Here is a 25,704-nt window from a genome sequence, read left to right on the forward strand (position 1 = left end):
TAAGAAAAAACTTGTTTGCAATATTCATATAAATTTAATATTTAGTTTTTATTTTTTATTAAATTTTAAAATCATCAATGTTTTGTTATAAGTATATTTATATTTACAATATATATTAATAATTAAATTAATAAATAGTGGCTAATTAAAAATAACCATAATGTGATAATAATAATCAAAATATGAGTTTTGCTTAAAAATAAAAAAAGAATTTCTGTATTTCAATATACAAATAATAATTCATAAAATTTATAATACTTTATTATAACATTTAATTTTTTCTATGTTAATAATAATGTTAATAATATAATTATATATTTAAATTTTATCATTAATTTTTTTCATTATTATAATTATAAATAAAAGCAAAAATTTTTTTATTGTCTTTAAATTATTTTTTTTACTATCTATATTATCCCACTTGTCATATGTATGTAATTTAATACTATATATTTATTGTTATTCCAAAGTAGAAGAAACATAACCTATAAAAGTTGAAGCAAATATATATAAATAATGAAGTTACCAATCAAAGTTTTTACGAAAGTAAGAAATCCATATTATGTTATCATTTCTCGATTTCTAAGCAAAGAAAATTTATCTCGGTTATCATGTAATGTTATAAATATTCAAAAACCATATAATAGAAGTTTCAAAACGAACTTGTTTGAAAATAAATATGATAATTCTTATGATTCAAAAGAAAAAACTTCTTTTGTCGAATATTGTTTATTGGTAAGTTAAAATCATAAATATTATATATATTATTATGTATAAATATTAAAAATAATGAATATTATAGACTAATAAATATTTTTTTATATTAAAAAAATTTTAAAATAGAGCATACCAATTTGTGCTTTTATGCTTGGTACATGGCAAATTCAAAGACTTCAATGGAAAAGAAATTTAATAGATAAATTGAAAAGCCGTACTAACCATGAACCAATTGAATTACCAGAAAAGTAAGACAAGTTAAATTTATAATATTGAAAAATTATATAAAATAATAAATGATTTTATTTAGTTTAGAAGATTTGAAATCGAAAGAATATTATCCTATTAAAGTAAAAGGAACTTTTTTATATGACAAGGAGTTTATGGCAGGATATAAAAGTTTAATAAAAGATGGTAAACCAGTAGAAACTAATTTTGCAATAAATAAAACAGGAAGAGGATATCATATCATTACACCTTTTAAATTAGCAGATCGAGAGTAAATAGAAGTTTTTAAATTTATTTAAATTATAAATATTTATAAATATATTATAAATTTTTTTTTTGATATAAAATTTTAAAATATTTTACAGTTTAACAATTTTGGTGAATCGAGGTTGGATTCCAAAATCACTTAAACATTCATCAAAGAAAGAAGAAAGTCAAATAAAAGGCGAAACAGAAATTATTGGAATTTTAAGAATAAGTGAACGAAGACCACCTTTTGTTCCTAAAAATCGTCCATATAATAATATGTGGTATTATAGGTAATGAAAATATATTTTTCTTCTAATAAATTAATATGAACAGCAATAAATAATATTAAAATCTCATATCATTAATCGAGAATCGTTTAAAAAAATAATTTTAGAGAATTGATCATTAATGTAATTTTAGATTAAAATTTTGATAATTATCAATAATTTTTACATCTCTTTTGAAAAATATTATAATTATCTTAAAATAAGAATATCTTAGTTAATTGATAATATAAAAACGGATATTTCTTATTTCTTATAAAATAATCATTTAATTTTTGATTTAATTTTCAGTTTTATTAATACATTAATAATTGTACAATAATTATACATTTACTTACTTTTTAGAGATGTGGATGCTATGGCTAAAAAAGGGGATGCATCTCCTGTGTATATAGAAATGATTGCTAACAATAATCCAAATCAATATCCGCTTGGTGGACAAACAATAGTGGAATTACGAAATGAGCATTTAAGTTATATTCTTACATGGTATTGTTTGTCTGCTGCAACTGCATATATGTGGTATAGGAAATTTATAAAACGAATACCATTTGTAGAATGAAAACAAGTATATACTATATATACTACACATAAACATGTAACAGTATAAAAAAAATAATTATTAGAAAATAATATTAATAATATAAATTAAATTATGTTTCTTTCCATATTAGCGTGATCATATTATATGTATGTATATATATCATATTATATGATGTATATAATACATATATGAATATATATATATATTTAAATCATAAATTATTATTGGTTTAATATTTCTATATAATTTAATATTTATTTTTATATAATTTAACATCTAATGATAACATAGAATTTTTTTATTTTATAATATAAAAAAAAAAATATTCTATATAAAGAAAAAAATATCGATTATTCATCAAAAATGTTGTTTTTTATTATTATAACAACAATAATGATAACCACTACCAACAAAATTGTCAACAATGGTCATGGTATACAATTACATTAAAGAAGTCAGCATAGAAAATACAAATATGAAAATATACCATACAAATATGAAAATACACACCTACATCGACTTTCCTTTTTTTCATATATATATACGTATTTATAGTAACATAATAATTAATATTTATTATCGCTTTCGCAATACGCGAGTAATAATTCAAACGATAAATGTGATAAAGGACGTGTTTATTGAACTTTCCAATTTGTTGTGCCTTTATAAAATATAATATATCATTATAGCGATATATAATCGATGGCACTCATTCTAGCATTTCAGGTACCAAAAGATATTTATATTTATTCAAAAAATACGTATATTTTATTAAAACATAATGTTTAATGTAATATTAAGCATTATGTGTTTATTTTACTTTATTCTGTAATAATATTCGTTTAAATGATAAATTTTATAAACAATATATAAATCGTTTCATATCACTGTAGTATTTTAACCAAATATACATTTTCAAATGTATTAAAAAACAAAAGAGATGCGGAAGATTAAATAGATGCAGTTTTATAGTACTTTCATAAGATTATCGCGTCTATCCTTAAAATCTGTTATCCTAATGTTTTAAATCATAGCACTCAGGAAGGAAACAATTAGATGATTTATTGCATATGAACTGATCGCAAAATTTGTTCCAAAAAATGCAATATATCATTGAAATATAGTATACATATTCATATTTGACATACATATTTTCTTCTCTATTTTCTTCTTATGAGCACCAAGATTTATGAACAATAGTTGATGAATCATTCTGATTTCAAAACATTTATGCAATATATTAAACGATATAACAAATGAAATTCATCTTATTGCGATGCTATAATTAAATAACTGTAAAAAGCATTAAACATTCTGTGCGCGGAAAATAATCGAAAAATAACTTTCTCTTAATATTTAATGTATACATATATAATTTTAACGATCTTATTATATTCTTTAAACATATTAAATAAAAAATATAAATCGTTTGATTTGCAAAAATTTTGCAAAATACATTAAAACAAAAGAAGAAAAAGTAAATTTATGTTTCTATCAAATATCTCGCTCGCATTTATCCTCTTTTTTTTTTTTTTTACATTTTTAATTTTAGAAATAATTTTACATACATTTTCATTGAATATGCTTCACGAAGGTACGATCACTATTGCACTACAAAATTTTTCGTCCAATTTCTCCTTTCCGCTGCCTGTTTGGAAATAATTTGAAGTTTTTTTATTCATTTAGGACACAAGTGCGCACCAAAGCATGACACACCGAGTAAGGATCGCAATTACTGCTAGGTCTTCTGTCTTCCAAATAACCTTTCTTTTCTTCAGCAACTCCACGAGGAATGCGAATACTAACATTACGATTGGCCACACCAGCACTGAAGTCGTATATACTACTGGTCTCGCATTTTCCAGTCAGACGTCGCTCATTGTCTTTTCCTCCGCGTGGATCATATGCTTGAATGTGCCTTAGATGTTGCTTGCTCAACTTATCAATTGCTTTCTCAATTTCGGCAATACCATTTTCGGCACGCATTGATTTTGTCGAGAAGTTTGTATGTGCACCTGCACCATTCCACGAACCATCCATAATTTTCGGATCTAAACTAACAATCACACCAAATTCCTCAGCTACACGATGAAGAATAAATCTAGCAATCCATAAGTCATCCCCAGCAGATATTCCACTACATGGACCGACTTGGAATTCCCATTGTGAGGGCATGACTTCTGCATTAGTACCGGCAATTTTTACACCAGCATAAAGGCAAGCTCGATAATGAGCCTCGACGATTTCGCGACCAATTACTTTGTCGGCGCCTACACCACAATAGTAAGGTCCTTGAGGCTTAGGGAAACCATTTTTTGGCCAACCAAGTGGTCTACCATCAAAATCAAGGAAAGTATATTCTTGTTCAATTCCGAACCATGGATCTTCATCTTTAATAGCTTCCATAGCCTGATTACATTTGGAACGTTTGTTAGATGTAGTTGGAGTCATGTCACTGTAATAGGTATCACATAATACTAATTTGTTATTTCCACGACGAAAGGGATCGTTATAAATTGCCACCGGACATAGGAAAATATCGCTGTTTGCGCCGTCTGCTTGGTATGTTGAACTACCGTCGAAAGTCCATATTGGTAAATCTGAAAAGAAGAAATTGATATTTGATTAAACAAATATTTTCTAATATATAATTGATATAAATTTTATATTTTTTTTTTGATTTTAATTTATATACTATGGAATTCTTTATAGTTTTAATCTGATCTATTAATAATATTAAATTTATAATAAAATTTTAATAATATAATCTTTTAAAAATACTATAAAAAATAATATTAAATTGATTCAGTTAAATGATACTGAAAAATTGCTGCAATCCAAAAGATTACTTGAAAAACATAACTATGATTTTCAATCATTGAAATATATTTGAATATCAATATTAATTTTATAATTTGAAAAACATTCCACCTTAATCGAATCTATTGATCATTGATATTCAAATGTTTTTATATTTTATGCGCTATAGTTAATAGTATGTAGAATATCATAAATTATTCGTTTACTAAGAAACATTTGAAACTAATGTATCGAGCATAAAATGCAGTAATAATTTTACAGATTGTTATGTTATTAACATTTATCTTATATCATTTGTGAATTACATCCATATATAAAAAATGAAAAAATGATGAATATTTCGAAATGAAAATATTTAACATATATAAAATTTTAAATATAATTTATCAAATATAATTCCTCCTAAAATCAAATATAATATCGTGATATAATATTTAATGTAATTAAATAATAATGTTGCATTATTTGTATGATAATTGAATACTTTTGCAACAAGCATTATATATATTTAGAATATATGAATAAATTATATATATGAATAAATTTTAGTTAATCGAACTATACGTATTAGTGTTTATATTTATTATTATGTTAAAAAATTGCTTTCATTATTTATATAAATTTTAATTAAAAAGTGCAATATTATTCGCAAATAAATGTAGAAAATATAAATCAGATTTTTTATCTTCATAATTTAAATTAAGTAATTTGAAATTAATATTAGATTAACTTTTCTAACAAAAAGAATATAAGAAATAAAGAATACTTCAATAAAACGAGATAAATAAATAAGTAATGAAAGTTATTGAAGAGAAGAATATAAGATTATATTCATAATGATATAATATGATGAAGATATAAGACATATTCATGGTCAAGTTTCTGTAATCAATATTAAATGAGGTTTTCGGTGTATGTGTCCTTTTGAAAGAGAATACTCATAAGAATATCATATGAGATATATCAATTTGAATAAATTACAAGTCATGAATTAAAATATTATATTCATATTTTTGTCATGTTTTTAATTTATAATTAAAATTTTTGATTTTTTTTCATAAACAAAGAAAATATTATTTTTTCTGTTCAATATTTTATATCATGAAATATTTCCGCAAGTGACCAAATAAAAATTTAATAAAATTATTTATAAAATTTTATTCAAATTATTATAAATTTTTAATGTTTCTTTTTTTAAAATTTTCTTAAAATACATTTTATTTAAAGATTAAAAAAAAAATATTAGGTTTTATCAGAATTAAAAATTTCTAAGATGTTAAATTATATTTTTACAAAAAAAAATATAATAAAATAAATTAACCTGATGGATGTTTTGGTATAAAATCTACCGTCCTAGTTTTGCTTCGCAAGCTTTCACCGGTACCATCAATCCAGATGTATTTCGCTTGAATTTTATTTTCCGGTTGAGGCAGGTCGAGGTACTTATTTAACAAGGTTTTGTCTAAGGCCGCATTCGGCGATTCCTTCAGTATGACACGTGACATTGTGATGCTGCAACATGATAAAAATTGTAAATAAATATATTCTGTAAATGTAATACATATACATATATATTATTCAAACATTACATATTTCTTACATTACATATTTTTTACATATTTTGATTATCTGGTATCTTAATTTTCTCATATTATAAAAAATTGTTCTCGAAAAATGGAAATAATTTCAAAATTTGATTATGTTCTAGTTCTGTTCAATCTCAAATAGAAAAAAATTTCTAACACATACTTTTACATTCGAATCGTTCATTTCGATATTTATCGAAGAACATTGGTTTAGAGTTAGGTGAATGGTGGCGCCGCATGGTAGCGGGAACGCGTATTTTTGTAATATTAATGAGGATCCATTCGCACGTGTTAGATGCAGTGGTATACAAGTATAAAGGATTCTCTTGATTTATTTTCGATAGAGTAGAAAGAGAGGTGCGCCTACATATCACGCAACACGCATTAGGCATCACGCATCACTCACGCGGGAATCGCGTGTTATTCCGGAAAATATATACGCATGCTGCCAGTCGCCTACGAGTAAGCGTTCAAATGACGTTCCCAAAGTCTAACCGATATCATAACCCTAACCACGCACGTGCAAATATTTCGAACGTTTCGAAGGTCGTTCTTGACTATTTTTATTATTTTTTCTCTTTCTTCTTTGGACGACTGCTGAAACTAATAGAATATAAAAATATAGTAAATATATATTAAAAAGTTTCACGCTACCACGTGTTTGTATTTTAAATTTGTCAGGTTGTAAGCGTATTTTATACAAGATGTGATCTATAACTGGATTTATTAAGCTTATATTTCTATTTTAAGTGAAATTAAGGAAAAATAATAAAACTTGCAAGATTAGATATACAAAGCAAAAATTTATTATACAAATGATTGAATGTAAATAAATAAGATATTTAATGAAAGTAACTTTTTCTATAACTTTCTAAATCAAATATTTTTTAAAAGTATTATACTATGTGATATTTATTTTATAATTATTTTTTTATATATAGTATTTTGTAATTCATTTAAAATTAACATGTAAATAAATAGTTAAATGCTCTTATTCAACTTATAAAAGATTAAAATTTTACTTAAATAAATTTCACACGGGATATCTAATATTAATCATACAGAATTATTACGAATCCGACCTTGTAAGTGAATTGGTAGTCAAGGCAACATACATTTACCAATTTATCATAGCAGTAATTTTCACATAAATTAAGGCAAAAAAAAAAATAATTAAATTATGGATTAAATTTCAGAAAATATAATAATAAAATATATAATAAAATATTTTCAAAATCATGTTCAAATATAATAAGAAAAAAAAATCGCATTTTTTTAAAATATTTTTTTTAAAAAATTTTTTATATATTTTCTTTTGTTTCATATTTTAAAAATCATCCTATAAATTATCAACTTCTCTTTCTTTTTTCTTTGTATTTTGAATTTAAAAAAAAAATATTTCGATTATTAATATACACATATAATTTTATATAATTTTTGTTTACACTATTACGTGAAAAGCAATAGCAACTAAATGCTAATAAAAACGGCATTGCGTTTATATTGACATATGTGCAGCAATTATGAAGAGAAAACTGGCAACTAAGTACCATGGAATCTTTTCTTGCGTGTTTGGTTTATTTTTCTTTTTATCATTTTATGTGATAAAAATTTAATTACATTATATCAAAAGCAAGAAAGAATCAAAAATATTCCATACAATGACAAACAAATCTTTCAATAAATCTTTATGAAATTATTACCAATAATTATATCTATTATTAATCTCATGCAACATTTTTTAATCTATACTTAATTTATAGGTTAAGTTTATTTCATCAAAAATTTCGAAGTTCATGTAAGTACACATTATAAATTAACTATTCAATTTATTTTTATCGTCTATCATTATGGATAATAATAAAATTATAAATATAACATCAATTAATTAGATATTAAAATATGAAAGATAGCTTTCAATACACAATATAACTCTATTTATTAAGAAACAAACAATTGATATAAAAGTGAGAGTTCATGCATTCATATTTCAATGATTCTATCTTCACTATTATAATTTCTCATTCAATTATGATAGAATTATAATAGGATAATAAAAGATAAATAATTTCAATAGGCAATTCATTTAGTCAAGTATTAACAAGAATTTCGTTCCAATAAATAAGGTTTAAAGATAAATGGAATACTGTGGATTATTGTAGTTAATCTGCTATGCAATTAAATATTAAATTGAAAAATTATATGCGATCTAATTTGCGTATTATTCGAGAGACAATTATATATAATATAAACGTATAATAAAATTTGCAATATTCCATCATATTTCGTACTTATTTATTGCGACCATACAATTAAAAGCATTAAGAAAATAAGATCATATTTTGATTAAAAAATTTTCACAAAGTTTTCACGAAATATTAAATTTTAAATATTAATCTAATTGCTAATTTATCGCTCATAATATCTAATCACTGCAATTTATTTAATCTAATAACAGATTATTTTTTATAAAAACAAATAAATTATAAAAAAAATAAATAAATCTAAATTAAACAAATTATAAATCATTTTAAAATATAAGAAATGTTTTTAAAATTTTGTATATTAATTATCAATTTAGAAAAAAAACAAATACTTGCAAATAAAAAATTAAAATTATAAAATTATGAAAGATTAAATAGAAATGAAACTTTTGTTCATTTTAATAAATCAGATATATAATAAAGAAATGAGAATCAATGGCAACTTTGAAAGCAAAATCCGAATAAATCTAATTAGTAAGAAAAAAAATAAAAGAACCGAAATTTAAGGAAAGGATTCTCTAATTAAATCGAAATGAATACATGAATATATAAATGAGTATCAATTTTACGACACATGCAAATTTCTGAATTTGATGTAACACATCAAATTAAAAATAACAATAGAAGAATAATAATATAAAATAAAATAATATTTAAAATAAATTGTAGTGAATTCCAATTTTTCTATCGTGGATCATCAGCAGCCAAGTGATCCATTAACGCAAAAGAAGTACAGAAACTATACAATTCTTTGTCACGAATGAATGGAAAATTTCCACTAATATATTATTCATTTCTGAATAAAAAAATTATATAGTTTCATGTACAATACACAATCAAGAAATTATTTTGTAATTATATAATCATCTTTAATCGACATTAACTGCTCATGCGTGTTTCTTATGATTCAGTAAACGAGTTCTAAAACAATCATAATTGAATTATTTACTACTTAAAAACATAGAGAAAAAAAATAAAAACTAGTTCGTTATTAATGGCATATTTAAGAAATTAAAAATTTTATGAATATTGTATGTTTCATTAAACGAAATACACAAATGCAATAACAAAATGCACTAATTTAAAAGAATCAAAAATACATATAAAAAAAAAAAAAGTAATACTAAGCTTTTTATTTGGTTATGTATTATATTATTAGGTATTATACATGTATTCTTATTATAGTTCGAACAAAATGCATCTTTTATATATTGCATAAAAGAAAACTCAACATGTATATCTTTTCCATTTTATTCGTTCAATTCAATTTTTGCATTTTATTGAGTCAGATATTTTGATATGTCATATAAATTATAAGCACCTATATCAATGACTCACGATTAATTAAAATAAAAAACATAACTGTCCCTTTGTATTATAGAATTTAATTTGTCGTGTTAGAATTAAAAGGAGAATAAAGATCAGAGTTAACACAATTATTACATTATATGCGCAATACATCATTTATGGATGGTAATAAAATTGAAAGTTGAAAGTTTATATATATTTATTTATTGCTATATATATTTATTTATTTATTTATTTTTTGTTATATTTATTCAATCTTATTTCATTTGTATTTTTTATATATTTTTTATATTTTTAATTTTTATGTAATGTTTTTTACATTTTTTATACACTTATTTTTTATTTATACTTTATTTTACATTTATCCATACATACTACGATATATACACTTTATTATCATTTGTTATAAATAGACAGATATATTATAACTAGATAGATAGATATTTATGCATTTATAGAAAATTTAAATATATAAAAATCGATAGAATGCAAAAAAAAAAAATACATATAAAATATCCAAAGCAAAGTATATATTATGATGTTTAAAATTAGTAGATTTTAAAATTAATACATATTTAAAATTAAGTAGATTTTTATTTCTATATTTGTGTTCATAAAAATTTTAATTCGCATAAATATCCTCAGTCTAATTATAAAAATTCCAAAATATTATGTTATGTACGAAGTGTTAATATTATTATCATATATTAAATTTGTATTCATATTAATGATAGAACGAATCTCAATTATTTAATAAACTTTAATACGAATATTAAATAAAATTTTATTTCGAAATCATTATTTCCCATTTGTTTTGAATATATAATTTATTATATAAATTTTATTTGTATGAAAATTAAATTTAACTATCACATTTAATTAAAACAGTTTATCGTTTTAAGAACTGTTATCTATTCTTTTAAGCGATCAACAAGTTTTTAAGCTCTATTCTAGAGAAACATCTAAATTATTTGTTGCTTTCACATTGTTAGTTCGGATCAATTTACCGTTTCATCATGATTACATAATATATGAATAGTACAATATCGATGTTGAACAATGAAATTTTTCGTTTTTTTTTATTAAATATAGTAAAGTTTTATCGTTCGTATATATGAATGATGTGTTGAAAATATCATCAATATTATGTATTATAACAATTTATAAATCGATAATACATAACATACTTGCATCATGAAACATAGAGTGTGATTCGACAGATGAAAATCATTATGCGAAAGTGAAAGCGATCGTCGACATATACTGATGATATGTCAACGTTGAAACTTAACATATTTCGACTATGATTTATAATAAAAGATATCATTTAAATTTTTTCAAAATTTTTCTTAAAATGATAATGATAATAAAATATAATCAACAAAAATAATAGGATAAATAAAATATATATGTTTTATTTTAAACAATATAAATGATACAATTATGAAATCTATTTTATTCTATATATTTAGTTCTCTAAAAAAAAAAAAAAAATATTCGATTTTTAAGTATTAAGATTTATTTCACGATTAAATATAAGCTATCAATATCATTCGAGAGCTCATAATGTTCTGAAGAGATAATAATAAAAAAAATAATTGTACCGATAAAAAATGTAAATATTAATCCACTTAAATCATGATTTTATATGCAAAAAAAAAAAAAAAATCTAAAAAAAAAATAATATTTTTTAAGAATTCGTTTTCGAGTATCTGAAGTTTGACAATTTTTTAAGTGCAAATAAAATTGGCTCTGATTATTATTTATCAATTTTACGAAACTTCAAATAATGATAATAATCAAATAATGATAATGAAAATAAATTTTATTTTTCAAAAAATATTCCGATCTTCATTTTCTTTTTCCAAATATATTCATATTCTTCTTCAGTAGTTGCGAAATAGTGAACATTATTGTAAATTAAGAACACCATTTTCCTTAAAGCATTTTGCTCACTTGTATGTATTACATTAAAAAACATGCCATATAATTTACCGGTTCCCTGTCTACTGCCATTTATAGAAAGCATGTCAAGCTTTATATACTGTCTTGAATACTATAGATGCATTCATAAGTTTCCTGATTGAGAAATTTTATCTCATTTCTTAAATAAATTATTACACTTATTTGATTCTTATGTATATACCTACTGAAAATCTCTTCGTACTTATCTATAAAAAGCTACAGAAGATGTATGCCGTTTGTTATGAGCATATTATTTATTAATAATAATTTTAACTATTTTATAGATTTTGATTTCTTTTTTTATAATTCATTGTCGTTAAATTTTAAATATGATTCTAGAAATATTTTATATTGCAAGGTCTATATGATTAAATTTCGTTTTCACTTTATTTCCAATAGTAATCCTTTTTAATCAGATAAAAATATTATATTATCTTTAGTCGATAAAACAATACTTATTTACTGAGTATATCTCGATAATAAATCAGAAAGAAAAGTTTAAATACTTCATTTTTATAACTTTTAATATTTTATTATACTCCACCAATCAAACAGTGTTTGTTTTTGATTTATCGTAAAATATAAAAATAAAAGTAAACGATTCTAGTATTTGGAGTGTTTAAAATCTTTTTGGAAAATTACTCGATATTTATCGAAAAAAATCTAGATGATAAAAATTATAAAAAAATTATTTTTTGATTTTTAGATTCCTCTGTAAAATTTTTCATAAATTTTGTATTTTTATTTTTATATTTTAATTGTAAATCTTTTTTTTTTAATGTTAAGGAATGCAAATTAACATATAAAAGAAGATTAAATAAATAATTGATTTTATTTAAGAAAATTGAATTTATTTATTATTTAAGAAAATTGAATTTTATCTAAGAAAAAAAGAAAAAATAAAAAGAAAAATAATATCAAGAATAAGATCCAAAGTTTTGAATCTGTTATTTTCTCGATAACTATATGTATAACTGATTGAGAAATTTTATCATAGATATGCATGTTTATCATAGATACCGTAAAAAAAACATCATATCTTATATTATAATATAGATATAAATGTTATAAATCACATTATACCAAAAATAAGACATTAATATTTCAATTCATTTTATAGTATTACTAATTAATTATATTACAATATATAAGAATTATTACATATTAATAATAAATTTTTTATTATCTGAAATTTATATTAAAAAATAAGTAAAAACGATTTACATATGATGTATATATAAAATTTATCAAATGCTTAATATTTTTTTAATTTAAAAACAGGATCAATTAGATTAAGATATTTAAAAATATTTAAATTGAAAATCATTTATATTATTATACTTTTCCATTTGGACCATCATTTTCTTTGTTTTTCATTTAAAATTTTTTCATATTAAGTTAGTAAAAGATAAGATAAAGGTGTTAATTAATTAATCGAACAACTTACTAACCTAAAACTTCTGCCAACAGTGATCCACTTTGGTTTTTGATCGTAAACAACATTTTTTAAAAATCTAGTTCCACACAACTTTACCAATATATTTGAGCTCATTTTTTAATCAATTTTCAAATTTTTTGTAATAATCAATTTTTGTTTAACTTATTTGCAAAAATCCACCAAAGTAAAAAAATGTGAAAAAGAAAACAAATAAGAAATAATTTTTTTCCTAATTTTATACAAAAATAAACCTATTAAAATAAGGAAATATCAAAAAAAAGAAATTTTAAAACGTGAAAAGAAGAAATTACTAAAGATCGACGTATACTTCGCTGGTCCACTAACATAAACTATGGCAGGTATTATTTATATAGCGATCCCTTCCATCCTGAATTCCAGTAAGAATACCGGTTTTATCGTATTTAGGATAAATTTTAAATTTGTGCATTTTCTTTGAAAATCTTTATTCTTCTTCCTTTCTACTTTATAAATTATTTTATTCTTATCTAAAATACGTTATACAATATATTTATATATATTATATTTTGTTTTTTTGTTTTATTTTTTATAAGTAAATAATTATCTATATGTTGTGCTACAGTTGAGTATATAACTGTCGAATATTGACAAATCTCAAGATCAATCGAGATATATCAATGTAATTTAATACATTACGTGGTATACAAGAGTCATGCGATGTAATTTATATACATAAAACTTACATCGATTTCAATTCGTAATCAAAGTAAGTGCAATAAATTATTTCTCATAACCTCATAATCTTATATAATATTGATAGTTGCAAATACTGCAATAATAATAAAAATAAACATGAATTGAATAAATAAAATGATTTTATATCATTGATGATAACATGGATAATAATATAAAAAAAAAAATATTTGAAGGTAACTATTAAGTGACTATTTGATTTTACGTTTGTAAAATTGCACTTTATAAAATCGTTATTTTTTTTTTCTTTTAATTTTTTTTTATTCTATTGTTCTATTAGAAATTGTAAATTATTATTAGAAGGAAATATTCTCAATCTTTAAGAAAAAAATTCTATCAAAGATCTTATTAATAAGAAATTAATTATATTTATATTTGTTTGTATACTTCTATATTTTCATATTATTATATTATCATATTTCATATATTATATTACTTCTATATTTTCATACAATGATAAAATCTGTAAAATACATTTTGTAATAAATATTTTTTTACATGATAAAAAATTTATGACATTAAAATTTAATTAATAATAAAATTTAATTAATAAATCTAAAAAAAAATATAAGGAAAATAGATACATGAAATAGAATAATACAAAATCTTACAAAATGGAATAATACAAAATCTTACAAATCTTGACAAATGATAAATTAATCGTCTCAAATGTAAAATAATATAATTTACTTTCGTAAGTTTACTTTTGATTTCTAGAATAACTACATTCTATTTGAATGAATTTGTTATTGGTCACATTATTAAAATATTGATTTTAAGTTCGTAAATAAACAGTATTTATTTAATCAGATTTAATATATGTATATATATGATAAACTTTATCGAGTGTGACGCCATTAAGAAAAAAATATTTGTACAAGTATTTGTATGAAAAATATCAAGCCAAATCAAGTAAAGATAAGATATTGATAATTATTCAAAAACTGTTCTACTAACCTATTTCAATAGAAATAATTTTTATATTTATATATCATTCATTTAAAATTTTGATTTCCTTTATATTTAATTAATATCCGATGAATTATGTTTTAATAATAAAAATGATAAATAAATATGTATATATACTTTAAATTATTATAGTTCAGTTATGGATTGAATAATTTTCAATTTTGTAGAAAATTTTATTTTTTACAAATGAAATAGATAGATGTAGTAAATGAATAAAAAATTTCTTTTAATCTTTTTGTTTCAATTGAGATAAATTGGATAAAATAACAATGATATAAAACAAAAGAAAAGAATAGATTTTAAATAGAAAATTAAATAAACTAATTAACCTAAAATAAGATTATTAAAATACAATAGAAAACGAATAGCATTGAAACAAGCGGAACAATTATTATAACATAATGACATGTAAAACTATATTTTAATATATTCTGTTCTATATAGTATACGTGTAGACAATATTGACATTGTTTCATTCGTCATTATACAATTATTTAATTATGTAATGATATATAAAAATAATAATGTTTAATTTTAATGCAGTATTCACAACTAAATACATAAATGCCAAGAAATGTTTCCATGAAGTAGAAAAATCATAGTACATCATTTTATGCCAAAATTTTGAAATACTATAAGTATTAGTTAGAAAGATACTAAACAGTGCAATTTTAAGTCATTCTTAACCTTGATTCTAAATTTTATCATTTCGTAAAGCTTTCAAGAATTCCTTGGCGTTTTCAATACTCTTTAGTAATTTTCCAATTGTTTTTTGAGGAATACATGGCTTGAAATGAATGGCTTCGTGTTGATGCGACACACCGTACAGATTGAAAAGAAGCCATGAAATCAATTAAAGGATATTAATTGAAGAGTTGATGGTATTCAATGCTAACAAACTTTATAAAAATTCTATACGATATCATGTTCTATAAAAAAATTTTTTTTTTAAAAATGAGGATTGAATCATAAAATATAAAATTGAATTGTTTATAATTAATATATAAAAATAAATAGGTATATTTAATATAATAAAAGTATTTTTTAATTATCAAATATATAATTTATTACAAAAAGAATCTAAAGAAGATTATATAAAGAGTTTTTCTATATTTTTTTATTTTATCCATTCTATAAAATTATGTTACATGAATCAATTAACTAATTAATGTTATACAATAACGTCCATGCAAATATGCATCGAAGTTATTTATGATGTTAATATTTACAAGCTAAATAAAACATGTTTCTAAAATTAAATTTACGATACTTTCGATTATAGAATCATTCTTAAGAGTGGCACGTGTCTGATAATTTTGATTAATTGATACTTTATAATTCAGATTTTACAGTATTGTATTACAATATAATTATTCTGAAAATATAATTAAATGTAAAATTTTTTTTAATAAAAAAATTTTAGATATTGTTACGATTATCATTTTTATTACTATTTTTTATTATATTTATATATTAAATTTAATCATTATATTAATCAATGTTTATAATTTAAATGATAATACGATGAATTGTGAATTTTTTAGTAGTAATTGTGAATTTATGATATTCTGCCAACTATTTCAAAGCATCAAAAGAACTTTTTATAAATCATGATTCATCCTTGCTTGTTTCCTCTCATAATGGCCTTCGTTACAATTTTCATTTCCTTGTTTTTATTTTGATAATTAATACCAATGTAACATGTCCGGTAATTAAACTACTCAAAATAAGCTTTCCTCGTCATTCAATAAATTATTCAATTATATATAATTATAAGTAATTAATACATATACATTATATGTTAAATAAAAATTGGAAAATTATAAATCTATTATAATTTGTATATATTAATATTAATATTATTATTAATTTCATATTTTTTATTTTATAAATTAATAATTTTTTTTATAAAATTCATAAAATAATATATTTCATGATGCATGAAATTATCATTTTATTATTATTATTTTTTTTAATATGAAAGTATATATGAAAGTATGTAAATATAAAAAAAATCTTTGAAAATTAATTAATATGAAACAAAAAAATATGTTTAGCTTTAAGTTATACTATATTTTTAAAATACAATTTAATATTATTTAATAATTTAATTACATATTAATTAATATTTACATATTTTACATATTTAATTAATAAAGAAAATTAATCATCAATTAATTATTTATTTAAAATACTTCGCATTTATCTAAAACAATATCATTTATTTTCTTTTTTTTTGAATTAAATTGATGAATTGATACATTTTCATCATTATTATACAATTAAATATGTATATACAATATAATTAATTTGTTTATTTTTATTTTATTATTATTTTATCAAGAATTTACATATAAATTTATAATTATAACTATTTAAGTTTGTTATATAAATAATATTGAATCAACATAAACAAAAAAATGATTTTTATCAAAGTTCAACAAATATCTTTTCAAATCACTGTTATATAAAAATGTAAAAACAATTAAATTGAAATTAAAATGATACTACATTTAACTCAATCAGCAAAAATTATTAAAATATACATGGTCATCATAGACGTTGAAGTTTGTGAATGCAATTGATAGATGAATATATATATAACTGACTTCAGAAATTATTACTAGTATAGATAATATGACAGTTTCGGATTAAAGTGCACTAGACTGAAACTCAACTTTCGAGTAGAAGAGCAGCTTGGAAATTCCCTGTTCAAAATGCTTGGTCATTGTTAGTTATAATGAAACTCCTTTTTCCGCCGCGTGGAAGCGCCATAATCGTATGCATTTTTTCACGCATCAGTATGTGTTGTCATTATGTATTTATTTCTATATATAAATATGTTTGCGTAACAAAATATATATTTATACATATTTTTATTTTTTATTATACTTTTTATTATATTATCAGTAAGAGGAAAACAAATTCATTGATAAGATTAAAAATACGTTAAAAACATATAATAATATATATAATATAATATAATATATAATTAATATTAGTATAATCAAATTTCTTTCTTTTGAATATGTATCTAGCTTTTTATATATGAGAATTCTATGAGGAAATAATATTTACCTGTTAATAAAATTAATACATTGATAATCTTTGTGTATTTAAAATGTAAAATATCTTTTAAAAAAAATGAAAATTTTTTTTTTGAATAATTTTTTTCAAATTATTATTAATACAATATATATATAATATATATAAATTCTCAAATTTTCTAAGATTATCTATAATGATTTAACTTAAAATGATTATCTAAAATTTTTTTCTTATTTATAATTGTTTCTTCAGCTCTTTATGAGATATATAATAATAAAAATATTTATTACTAGATTATTAGTAGATTAATAAAAAAATTAAATTTTTAAATTAAATATTATTGAGCCTATAATTTAAAAAAACGGTATGGATAAAGAAACAGTGTCACTTCCAGTAAAGTCAATACTTTCCTTCTATTTTCGAAGAGTTTAAATGAGAACGTTCTACATCTTCGAATAGAACGATCGATTACATGTCCAACAGTATTACTACAATTATGATTTTGATATAGTTTAATTTCGTTTTCGAAAATAACAATCTTTTAAAAACATTAAAATACAAATGTCAAAAATTTAACAAAACATTCTTCTTTGTAATGTTTTATTAACATATATTTATATCTCATATTATGTAAAATATCTAATACTCATAGTAATTTTAAATATCTTTTACATTTCTTGTATTTTTTTTTTTTTTTTTTTTTGTATTCAAATTGATCAAATTAACTTATTTTATATCTAAAAAAAAAAAATATTTCTACGAATTGGAAATTTCTCTACACACCACTGTTATACCATAAAGGATATAAATTACCACACGAAACACACGATAATTTTAGTAATCTGTTCAAGATATCAGATAATATTTTTGGAACATGTTCATATCTAAACAAATGGTCATTGTTACAAAAGCTCACGACAATTTGATGACACACTTTTGTTACTTTTAGGAATAGATACACGTCACCTGATGATTACAAGTGTTTCCTTTTACTATCACGTCTAGTCTTGTTACGAAAGAACATTGAATCGATTCAATGTTGATGATTTATTACCATGGAAACTCGCGAAAATATAACCACACGATCTATCAGACCCAATGACCCAATCTTCCATCATTGTGGATTTTCAACCTCAGTTGGATTTAGTGTATCGTACAAAAAATGAGTCACGTGTATATATGACTTTTCAGTTGTCAGTTGTCTTAATTTATTTTTCAATAATTTTTTGTTGGTTATAATATTAACACATGATTAATATTATGATACGTGTATAGAATAGGCGATATTTCATATTGAGGGTATAACCTGAAAATAAATAATTTTATAAGAAAAAAATAAAATGAGAATATTTTTCTTATGAAGTTCTTACAAAATTGATATTCATCGAACATATGTATATAAATTTACATATACATAAATTTATTTACACTTGATTTAACAAATATATATTGTTATAAACTAAATGTATCACTATTTCAAATCTATTAATTTTCTTTTTTTTTATTAAAAATTTCATTATTCGTTTAATTATTATTTTATTTTTATTCAAATTTCATTGCAAATTTATTTTAAAATCAATTATAGAATAAAATGAAATAAGATAATAAGAATAAGAATACTTAATTATTTCATAAAAATTAATTTTTATTAATAAATATTCTTATAATTTCACTTCTATTAATTAATTATCATTTAATATGAAATGATTTAATATGGAAATATAAAAAACAAACGTGTGGACAAGTAGAGAAAATTTGATCAAACCAGACTGTTTACGGAAGTTGCTTCTTACTAATATCACGAATCGTATCACATTATGCAAATAGATACAAGTATTTAATATGATTTTCACGATACTTAATACTGAAGAAAACATTGGTGAACAAGATTTTGATGACATCATCACATGGTTTTGAATATTATAGAGGACATGTTTTGTTATTATTGTGTTGTTGCTGAGAAAAACATTGTGTGTACTACATTTAAAATTAAAATGAATTAATTTAGCATCTTGTCCGAATGAATGTCCGAATGAATATTAAATGATTCTTTCATTTCACTCATACGTTTATCAAAGGAATATTCAAAATTTATTTTTTTCGAAAACAAAAATGAATAAAATTTTTTTTTAACAAATTTCTTACATAATTATTTTTTTATCATAATTTAAATTTAAATTACAAAATTCACAATCTGATCATTTTTTACTCAACTTAAACAATAACCTATTTATTAGTCTTTTTAAAAACAATTTAAAAAATTTAAAAAAAAAAATAGATAAATTTAAATCTACTGGATTAATCAATATATTTTGTGACCTTTTCGTCGATTTTATCCTGAATTTTTATTGCATTATCTTAATTTTCAATATATGTTAAAATTATAAAATGAATTGAAATAAAATAACTAATAATAATAAGTCATTCTAAATATTGATTCATAGTTCTTTAAAATAATTTATCAATCTAAATTTTCTTAAACAGAAATAATGATTCATTGAATAAAATTATTAGCAAATTTTCCATGATTATCGTGGAAAGAAATAAGATATTATTTGATTGACATTTCATATAATAAGAAATTCTTGGAATCGATGTATCAACAATCTCAAATCGAGTTAAAGACTTTTCATGACTCTATCTCGTTTTTTTTGACTGCATAAATAAATTCCCGGAATCATAGTAATTATCTATGGCTAAACGTATGTATGTATATATTTGGATGCATTAGAAACTGCATCGTATTTCACGTAAGCGAGAGCTTAGTTCAATCGGTTGAAATGCAAACCGATACGCTGAATGAAAATTTCATACAATTCGACAACTTCTATTTTAACAATGTAGGTCAGTGTCTTGCTTGTAACTGCCGGTTAATTCTTCTGATGGTCATCGAAAAAAAATCGATAGAAATGAATTGCAAATATAATTGGTGGAAGATAAAAAAACGAGTCAAAGTCGAGTGTATCACTACAATTTACAAATAGATTGTTAAGATCTAGAAAGGCAGAAGAAAAATAAAAAGTGTGCTTTTTTTTTAATTTTCATTTCTTTTTTAAACAGAGATGAAAAAAAATTATTGTTAGAAATATAGTATTAACTATTATAAAAATTTAATAGAAAAATAATATAAGAATTTTTGTCATGTTATTTAAATGATAATAATATGAAAATATGTTATATGTATAATTATAAAAAAAGATATAAAAAATATATATATATATAAATAAATAGAAAAAATAATGTAAAAGAGTTGGAAATAAAAATAATCGATTGTTGTAAAGAAAAAAAAATAGGAAAAAAAAATATATCTTAACTAATTATCAAATAATTCCATTTCGTTAAACAATATTTCATGTTAAATAAGTATAAAATGATATTATAATTAAAATTTATAAATAATTTCAATTTAAAATATAAAATAAAAATAATAATGAATACACAAAATAATAATTGTTATATAACATTTTTATCTTGAATACTGAAATTAAAATTACGACTTAATATTTGTTATACTGTTCCATAACTATTTTACAGACTATAATATTAATTTTTTACAATAAAAACAATTTTTTTTAATATATGTTATAAATGATAATAGTATTTGAAGTCTGTATTTCCTTTATGATAACAATAGACATCAATCGACAGTGATATGTGCAACCGCCCCTGAGTTATATGTGATATGTTAACAAAACTGTTTTAATAGAATATTTATTTAAAAAAAGAAAAAATTTTTTAGATGGTATATATGCAATATTTATTTGTCATGAGTTTGAATTTTGATTAAGGATATACATATGATTTGTCAAAATATCTCTATCAAAATAAAATCTTCTAGAATCCAGTAAAACATATAATTTTACACCAAACAATATAACATTTTCTTTAAATACTTGAATTCTCAATTTTTCTTCTAGATGTCATTCTCTACGTGTTGTGAACAAAAATGAAATGAGGTTAGAATTTCATGTCACTAACAATTATACATATACGTATATATCGCAGTTGGTCTCGAGTTGTATTTATAACGAATAAATATTAATCATAAAAAAGTGTTTTTCTTTTTTCTTTTTGCTTCAAGAGTATAAAAACATTTCAAGAGTTAAAAAACGTTGAAAAGAATTTTGCATCATAATTTTATCATTTCATCATTATTCTTATTTTACATTTCTCTAACGTGCTAGTTCGATAACTAGTTCGCGATTGGTTCCCGTGAGTATTCTAAATATGTATTGGCATATGGATAACATAACAAATAATCAATTATTTTTTAACTATTCAGAGTCACTAAGAGTTAAAAATAATCATATATTTTTTATGCGAAGGAAAAAAAAAGATGAGTTATAATTATAAAATTAATTATTACACAAATTTTACATTTTTTAATGTAAAACACTATGAACAAATAAAAATTATATATAATACGAACATTCTCCATTCAATTATAAAAAATCAATGTTCGTGAAAGAAATATTATTTCAAATTTAAGCATACAATCTCCAGATGATTCAACTCTGCCTATCGAAGCAATGAAATATTTATACGAGATACAAAATACAATTCAATACTAAGAAATCAGAGATTTCTTTTGTATCGTATAAAGAGCAAAACAATGTTTTTTCTTTTCTTTGTTTGATTAGCAAAAATATACTAATCATTTCCATTTCAAGACAAAAGTTTAAGTTTAAGTTTAAGTTTTTTAAAAGAATATTTCAAATATTAATAAAACAATTCATTATTAATTATTAAATATTATAAAAAAATTAAAAAAAAGATATATTATCATAAAATTCTTTAATAATTAATTATTGAATATTATTTAATATAATCATTAGCAATAATTCGTATTGAGCGAAATATTATTTAAACATCTTTATTTAAAAATCTTTAAATTTAAATATTATAAATTATTATACTACAAAATAATTAAAAAAAAAATTAAATTTATACTTATATTATATACTTATATTATTGCAACTAAAAAAAAATTCACTAAATAATTGCCAAATTAACGTCTATAAGTTTTATTATTAGCAATTTATATTTTTTCATATAAGCGCAAAAAAACGCATTATTGTTCAAAAAATATTGTCTGGAAAATTCATATAATAAACAATAATTATTTATATATTATATTTATATATATATTTATACTTATGTCATTATCAATGTTTCTCTTTAAAGTTTCAATTAGCATAAATTATAATTCTTTTTTATTAAACAAAAAAAAAATATTAAATTATCGGTTTTCTTTTCTTTTTATTAAAAAAATTAATTATTTTACATTATTATTCATATACATTATATATTCACTAAAAGTTTAAAAAAATTTCGTTTTTAAATTTTTGATCTCACAAATTCATATAATATGAAAAACTATATCTCGTTAGATTTAATTTAAAATCAAATATTTTCATTGTTTAGAATAAGTACAAAAAAAAAAATTATTATTAATTCTAAAAAATGATATGAATTCATATATCTCAAATGATTACCGAGATTTATATTATATCTATTTCATTAAAATTGTCAATTTTATGAAGTATATTTGATTTAATATAAAGTATATTATGATTTAATATGAAGTATATTAATATTATATTTTATATAATATTAATTATTTTTTTATTAAATATTTATTATTATATATTATAACAATTAATTTAATATGAAGTATATTAAATCAAATTACATATTTTTACTAATTATAAAATAAAAATACTTTTTCCAATTAAATTTTTAGATCATTGTTAAGAATGGAATTCGAAATTTGTTTTATTTTCAAATCACTTTGATAAAAAATCAATGGAATATCGATACAAGACAATCTTGTACTCACCGCTATTATTGCTGGTCCAGCAATCGTATAGAGTGTGATGTTCTAGATGATCGTTTGATCGATGGCTGTGGAGCGGAGTTGCGCGTCGCGTCTTATTGTGTTATGTTGCAAAGAGTTAAAAGGCACTGGTCATAAAGGCAACGAGCGTCTGATAGTACGATCTGTGTTACTACTGTAAGAGCGCGGCTGCGATATTTATGTAGAGAAGCGTTTCGGCGCACGCGTCGTTTACCCCGCGCTCTCGACTGTTACGATTCCCCTCTTCTAGCTTGAAAGTGATTATCCGATGTGATCGTAGGTCCACTGGATCGTTACATGCCGGAAAATTCTTGTCTGCCTCTGTTACCATGGTACTTGTCAGTTACGAACCATCGACCGAAATTATTCGCGATTTTTTTTCAATGACGTAACTTGAACTTGTCCAAGGTTAAAATAAATCATCACTGATTATCGTGTGGAAGTTTTAACAAACAATTTTTCCAATCCTACTAGATGAATTTTCAAAACGGAGCAACTTCAAGAAATAACCAGATATCGATAAATATCGATAAATAGGTAACTAGTGCAAAATATATTTTTCCCTATTAAGCGAAAATAAGATTAATGAAAAAATTTTTCTTTTTTATCAGCTGTTGACAAATAATATTCATAATAAATTTAAATTACTGTATAATCAAATATATCGTTATAATAGCGATTAAAATTTTTATTTGACATTATTTTATTTTTACTATTCTCTATAGATACGAGATTATTTATTTTATGTAACTAGAAGAATTTATTCCATATTTTTTTTGCTGTTATTACTACATTTGTATAAGTTATTTGATCAATTTTCATATGATTATATAAGATTAAATATAAATTTTCCAATATCATTATATTTAATAATTTAATATTTAATGATAATGAAAAATAGATATTTTTTTTTTCATCATTAAATAGATATCTTCAAAATAAATTTACCTTTTTTAGTACAATATATTTTATCAACTAAAAAAGTAGAAAAAATAAATAATGACATAAATGACTAAATTATACTTTAAAAATATGTTCTAACAATGGAATTGAAACAGTATATTGCATTTTCGCAATTATTGAACAATTATCGAACAAGCAAAAAAATATTATTCTAATAACAAAAAATAATTATTATCACGAAATATAAAATAGATTTTATCTAAAAAAATTTCATAAGATTTAAATTAATAATAAAATTATTCAAATAATAAAAATTAAATTGGATTTAAATATATGAAACTATTTTTTTTACAAATATTTAAAACATTCATACAAATTTTAAATCAATTGTTTTATATATATATAATAATTTTAAAGTAATATAGATAAATTAAATAAATTATTTAAAATAATTATTTAATTATTTAAGTAAATAAAATTTTTTACTCAAATTATATTTTTAATTGTTAAAATAATATGTATTTATTAAGAAATGAATTAATAATGAAGATATTAATTATAAATCACATCTTCAAGTTTAAAAAATGATTAAAAGAAGAGATTAATTATATATCACTATTAGGATATATAATTATATATATTATAAGATTAATTATAAATCACATCTTCAAGTTTAAAAAATGATTAAAAGAAGTCTTATAAATATAATTAGCAAATATAAATATAATAATAATAATAATTATTAATTATATATATATTAATATATATATATATAAATTATATATAATAATT

General features: G+C 21.1%; 2 protein-coding genes across 2 annotated transcripts; one reads left to right on the plus strand and one right to left on the minus strand.

Moving 5' to 3' along the window:
* The first annotated feature begins 448 nt into the window (after nt 1–448).
* LOC122718816 (surfeit locus protein 1) lies at nt 449–2,117 on the plus strand. Its single transcript, XM_043944165.1, has 5 exons — nt 449–735; nt 844–965; nt 1,028–1,216; nt 1,311–1,484; nt 1,824–2,117. The coding sequence occupies exons 1-5, from the start codon at nt 517–519 to the stop codon at nt 2,038–2,040; spliced, it is 921 nt and encodes a 306-aa protein (XP_043800100.1). The 5' UTR covers nt 449–516; the 3' UTR covers nt 2,041–2,117.
* A 255-nt stretch (nt 2,118–2,372) lies between these two features.
* On the minus strand, nt 2,373–24,194 carry LOC122718976 (glutamine synthetase 2 cytoplasmic). Its single transcript, XM_043944453.1, has 3 exons — nt 23,992–24,194; nt 6,164–6,354; nt 2,373–4,622 (listed from the first exon to the last, which is right to left on the minus strand). The coding sequence occupies exons 2-3, from the start codon at nt 6,345–6,347 to the stop codon at nt 3,697–3,699; spliced, it is 1,110 nt and encodes a 369-aa protein (XP_043800388.1). The 5' UTR covers nt 6,348–6,354; nt 23,992–24,194; the 3' UTR covers nt 2,373–3,696.
* Between the last annotated feature and the right edge of the window lie 1,510 nt (nt 24,195–25,704).

This window comes from Apis laboriosa, unplaced genomic scaffold (assembly GCF_014066325.1).
Source record: "Apis laboriosa isolate Shangri-la unplaced genomic scaffold, ASM1406632v1 scaffold68_cov148, whole genome shotgun sequence".
NCBI lineage: Eukaryota > Metazoa > Arthropoda > Insecta > Hymenoptera > Apidae > Apis > Apis laboriosa.

What these genes read in the sequence shown, in the direction of transcription:
- LOC122718976 (XM_043944453.1), bottom strand. Translation starts at nt 6,347, where the DNA reads ATGTCACGTGTCATACTGAAGGAATCGCCGAATGCGGCCTTAGACAAA. An exon ending in TATACCAAAACATCCATCAG is followed by an intron (nt 4,623 to 6,163) that starts GTTAATTTATTT and finishes TCTTCTTTTCAG; the next exon opens with ATTTACCAATATGGACTTTC.
- LOC122718816 (XM_043944165.1), top strand. Translation starts at nt 517, where the DNA reads ATGAAGTTACCAATCAAAGTTTTTACGAAAGTAAGAAATCCATATTAT. An exon ending in TTTAAATTAGCAGATCGAGA is followed by an intron (nt 1,217 to 1,310) that starts GTAAATAGAAGT and finishes AATATTTTACAG; the next exon opens with TTTAACAATTTTGGTGAATC. An exon ending in AATAATATGTGGTATTATAG is followed by an intron (nt 1,485 to 1,823) that starts GTAATGAAAATA and finishes CTTACTTTTTAG; the next exon opens with AGATGTGGATGCTATGGCTA.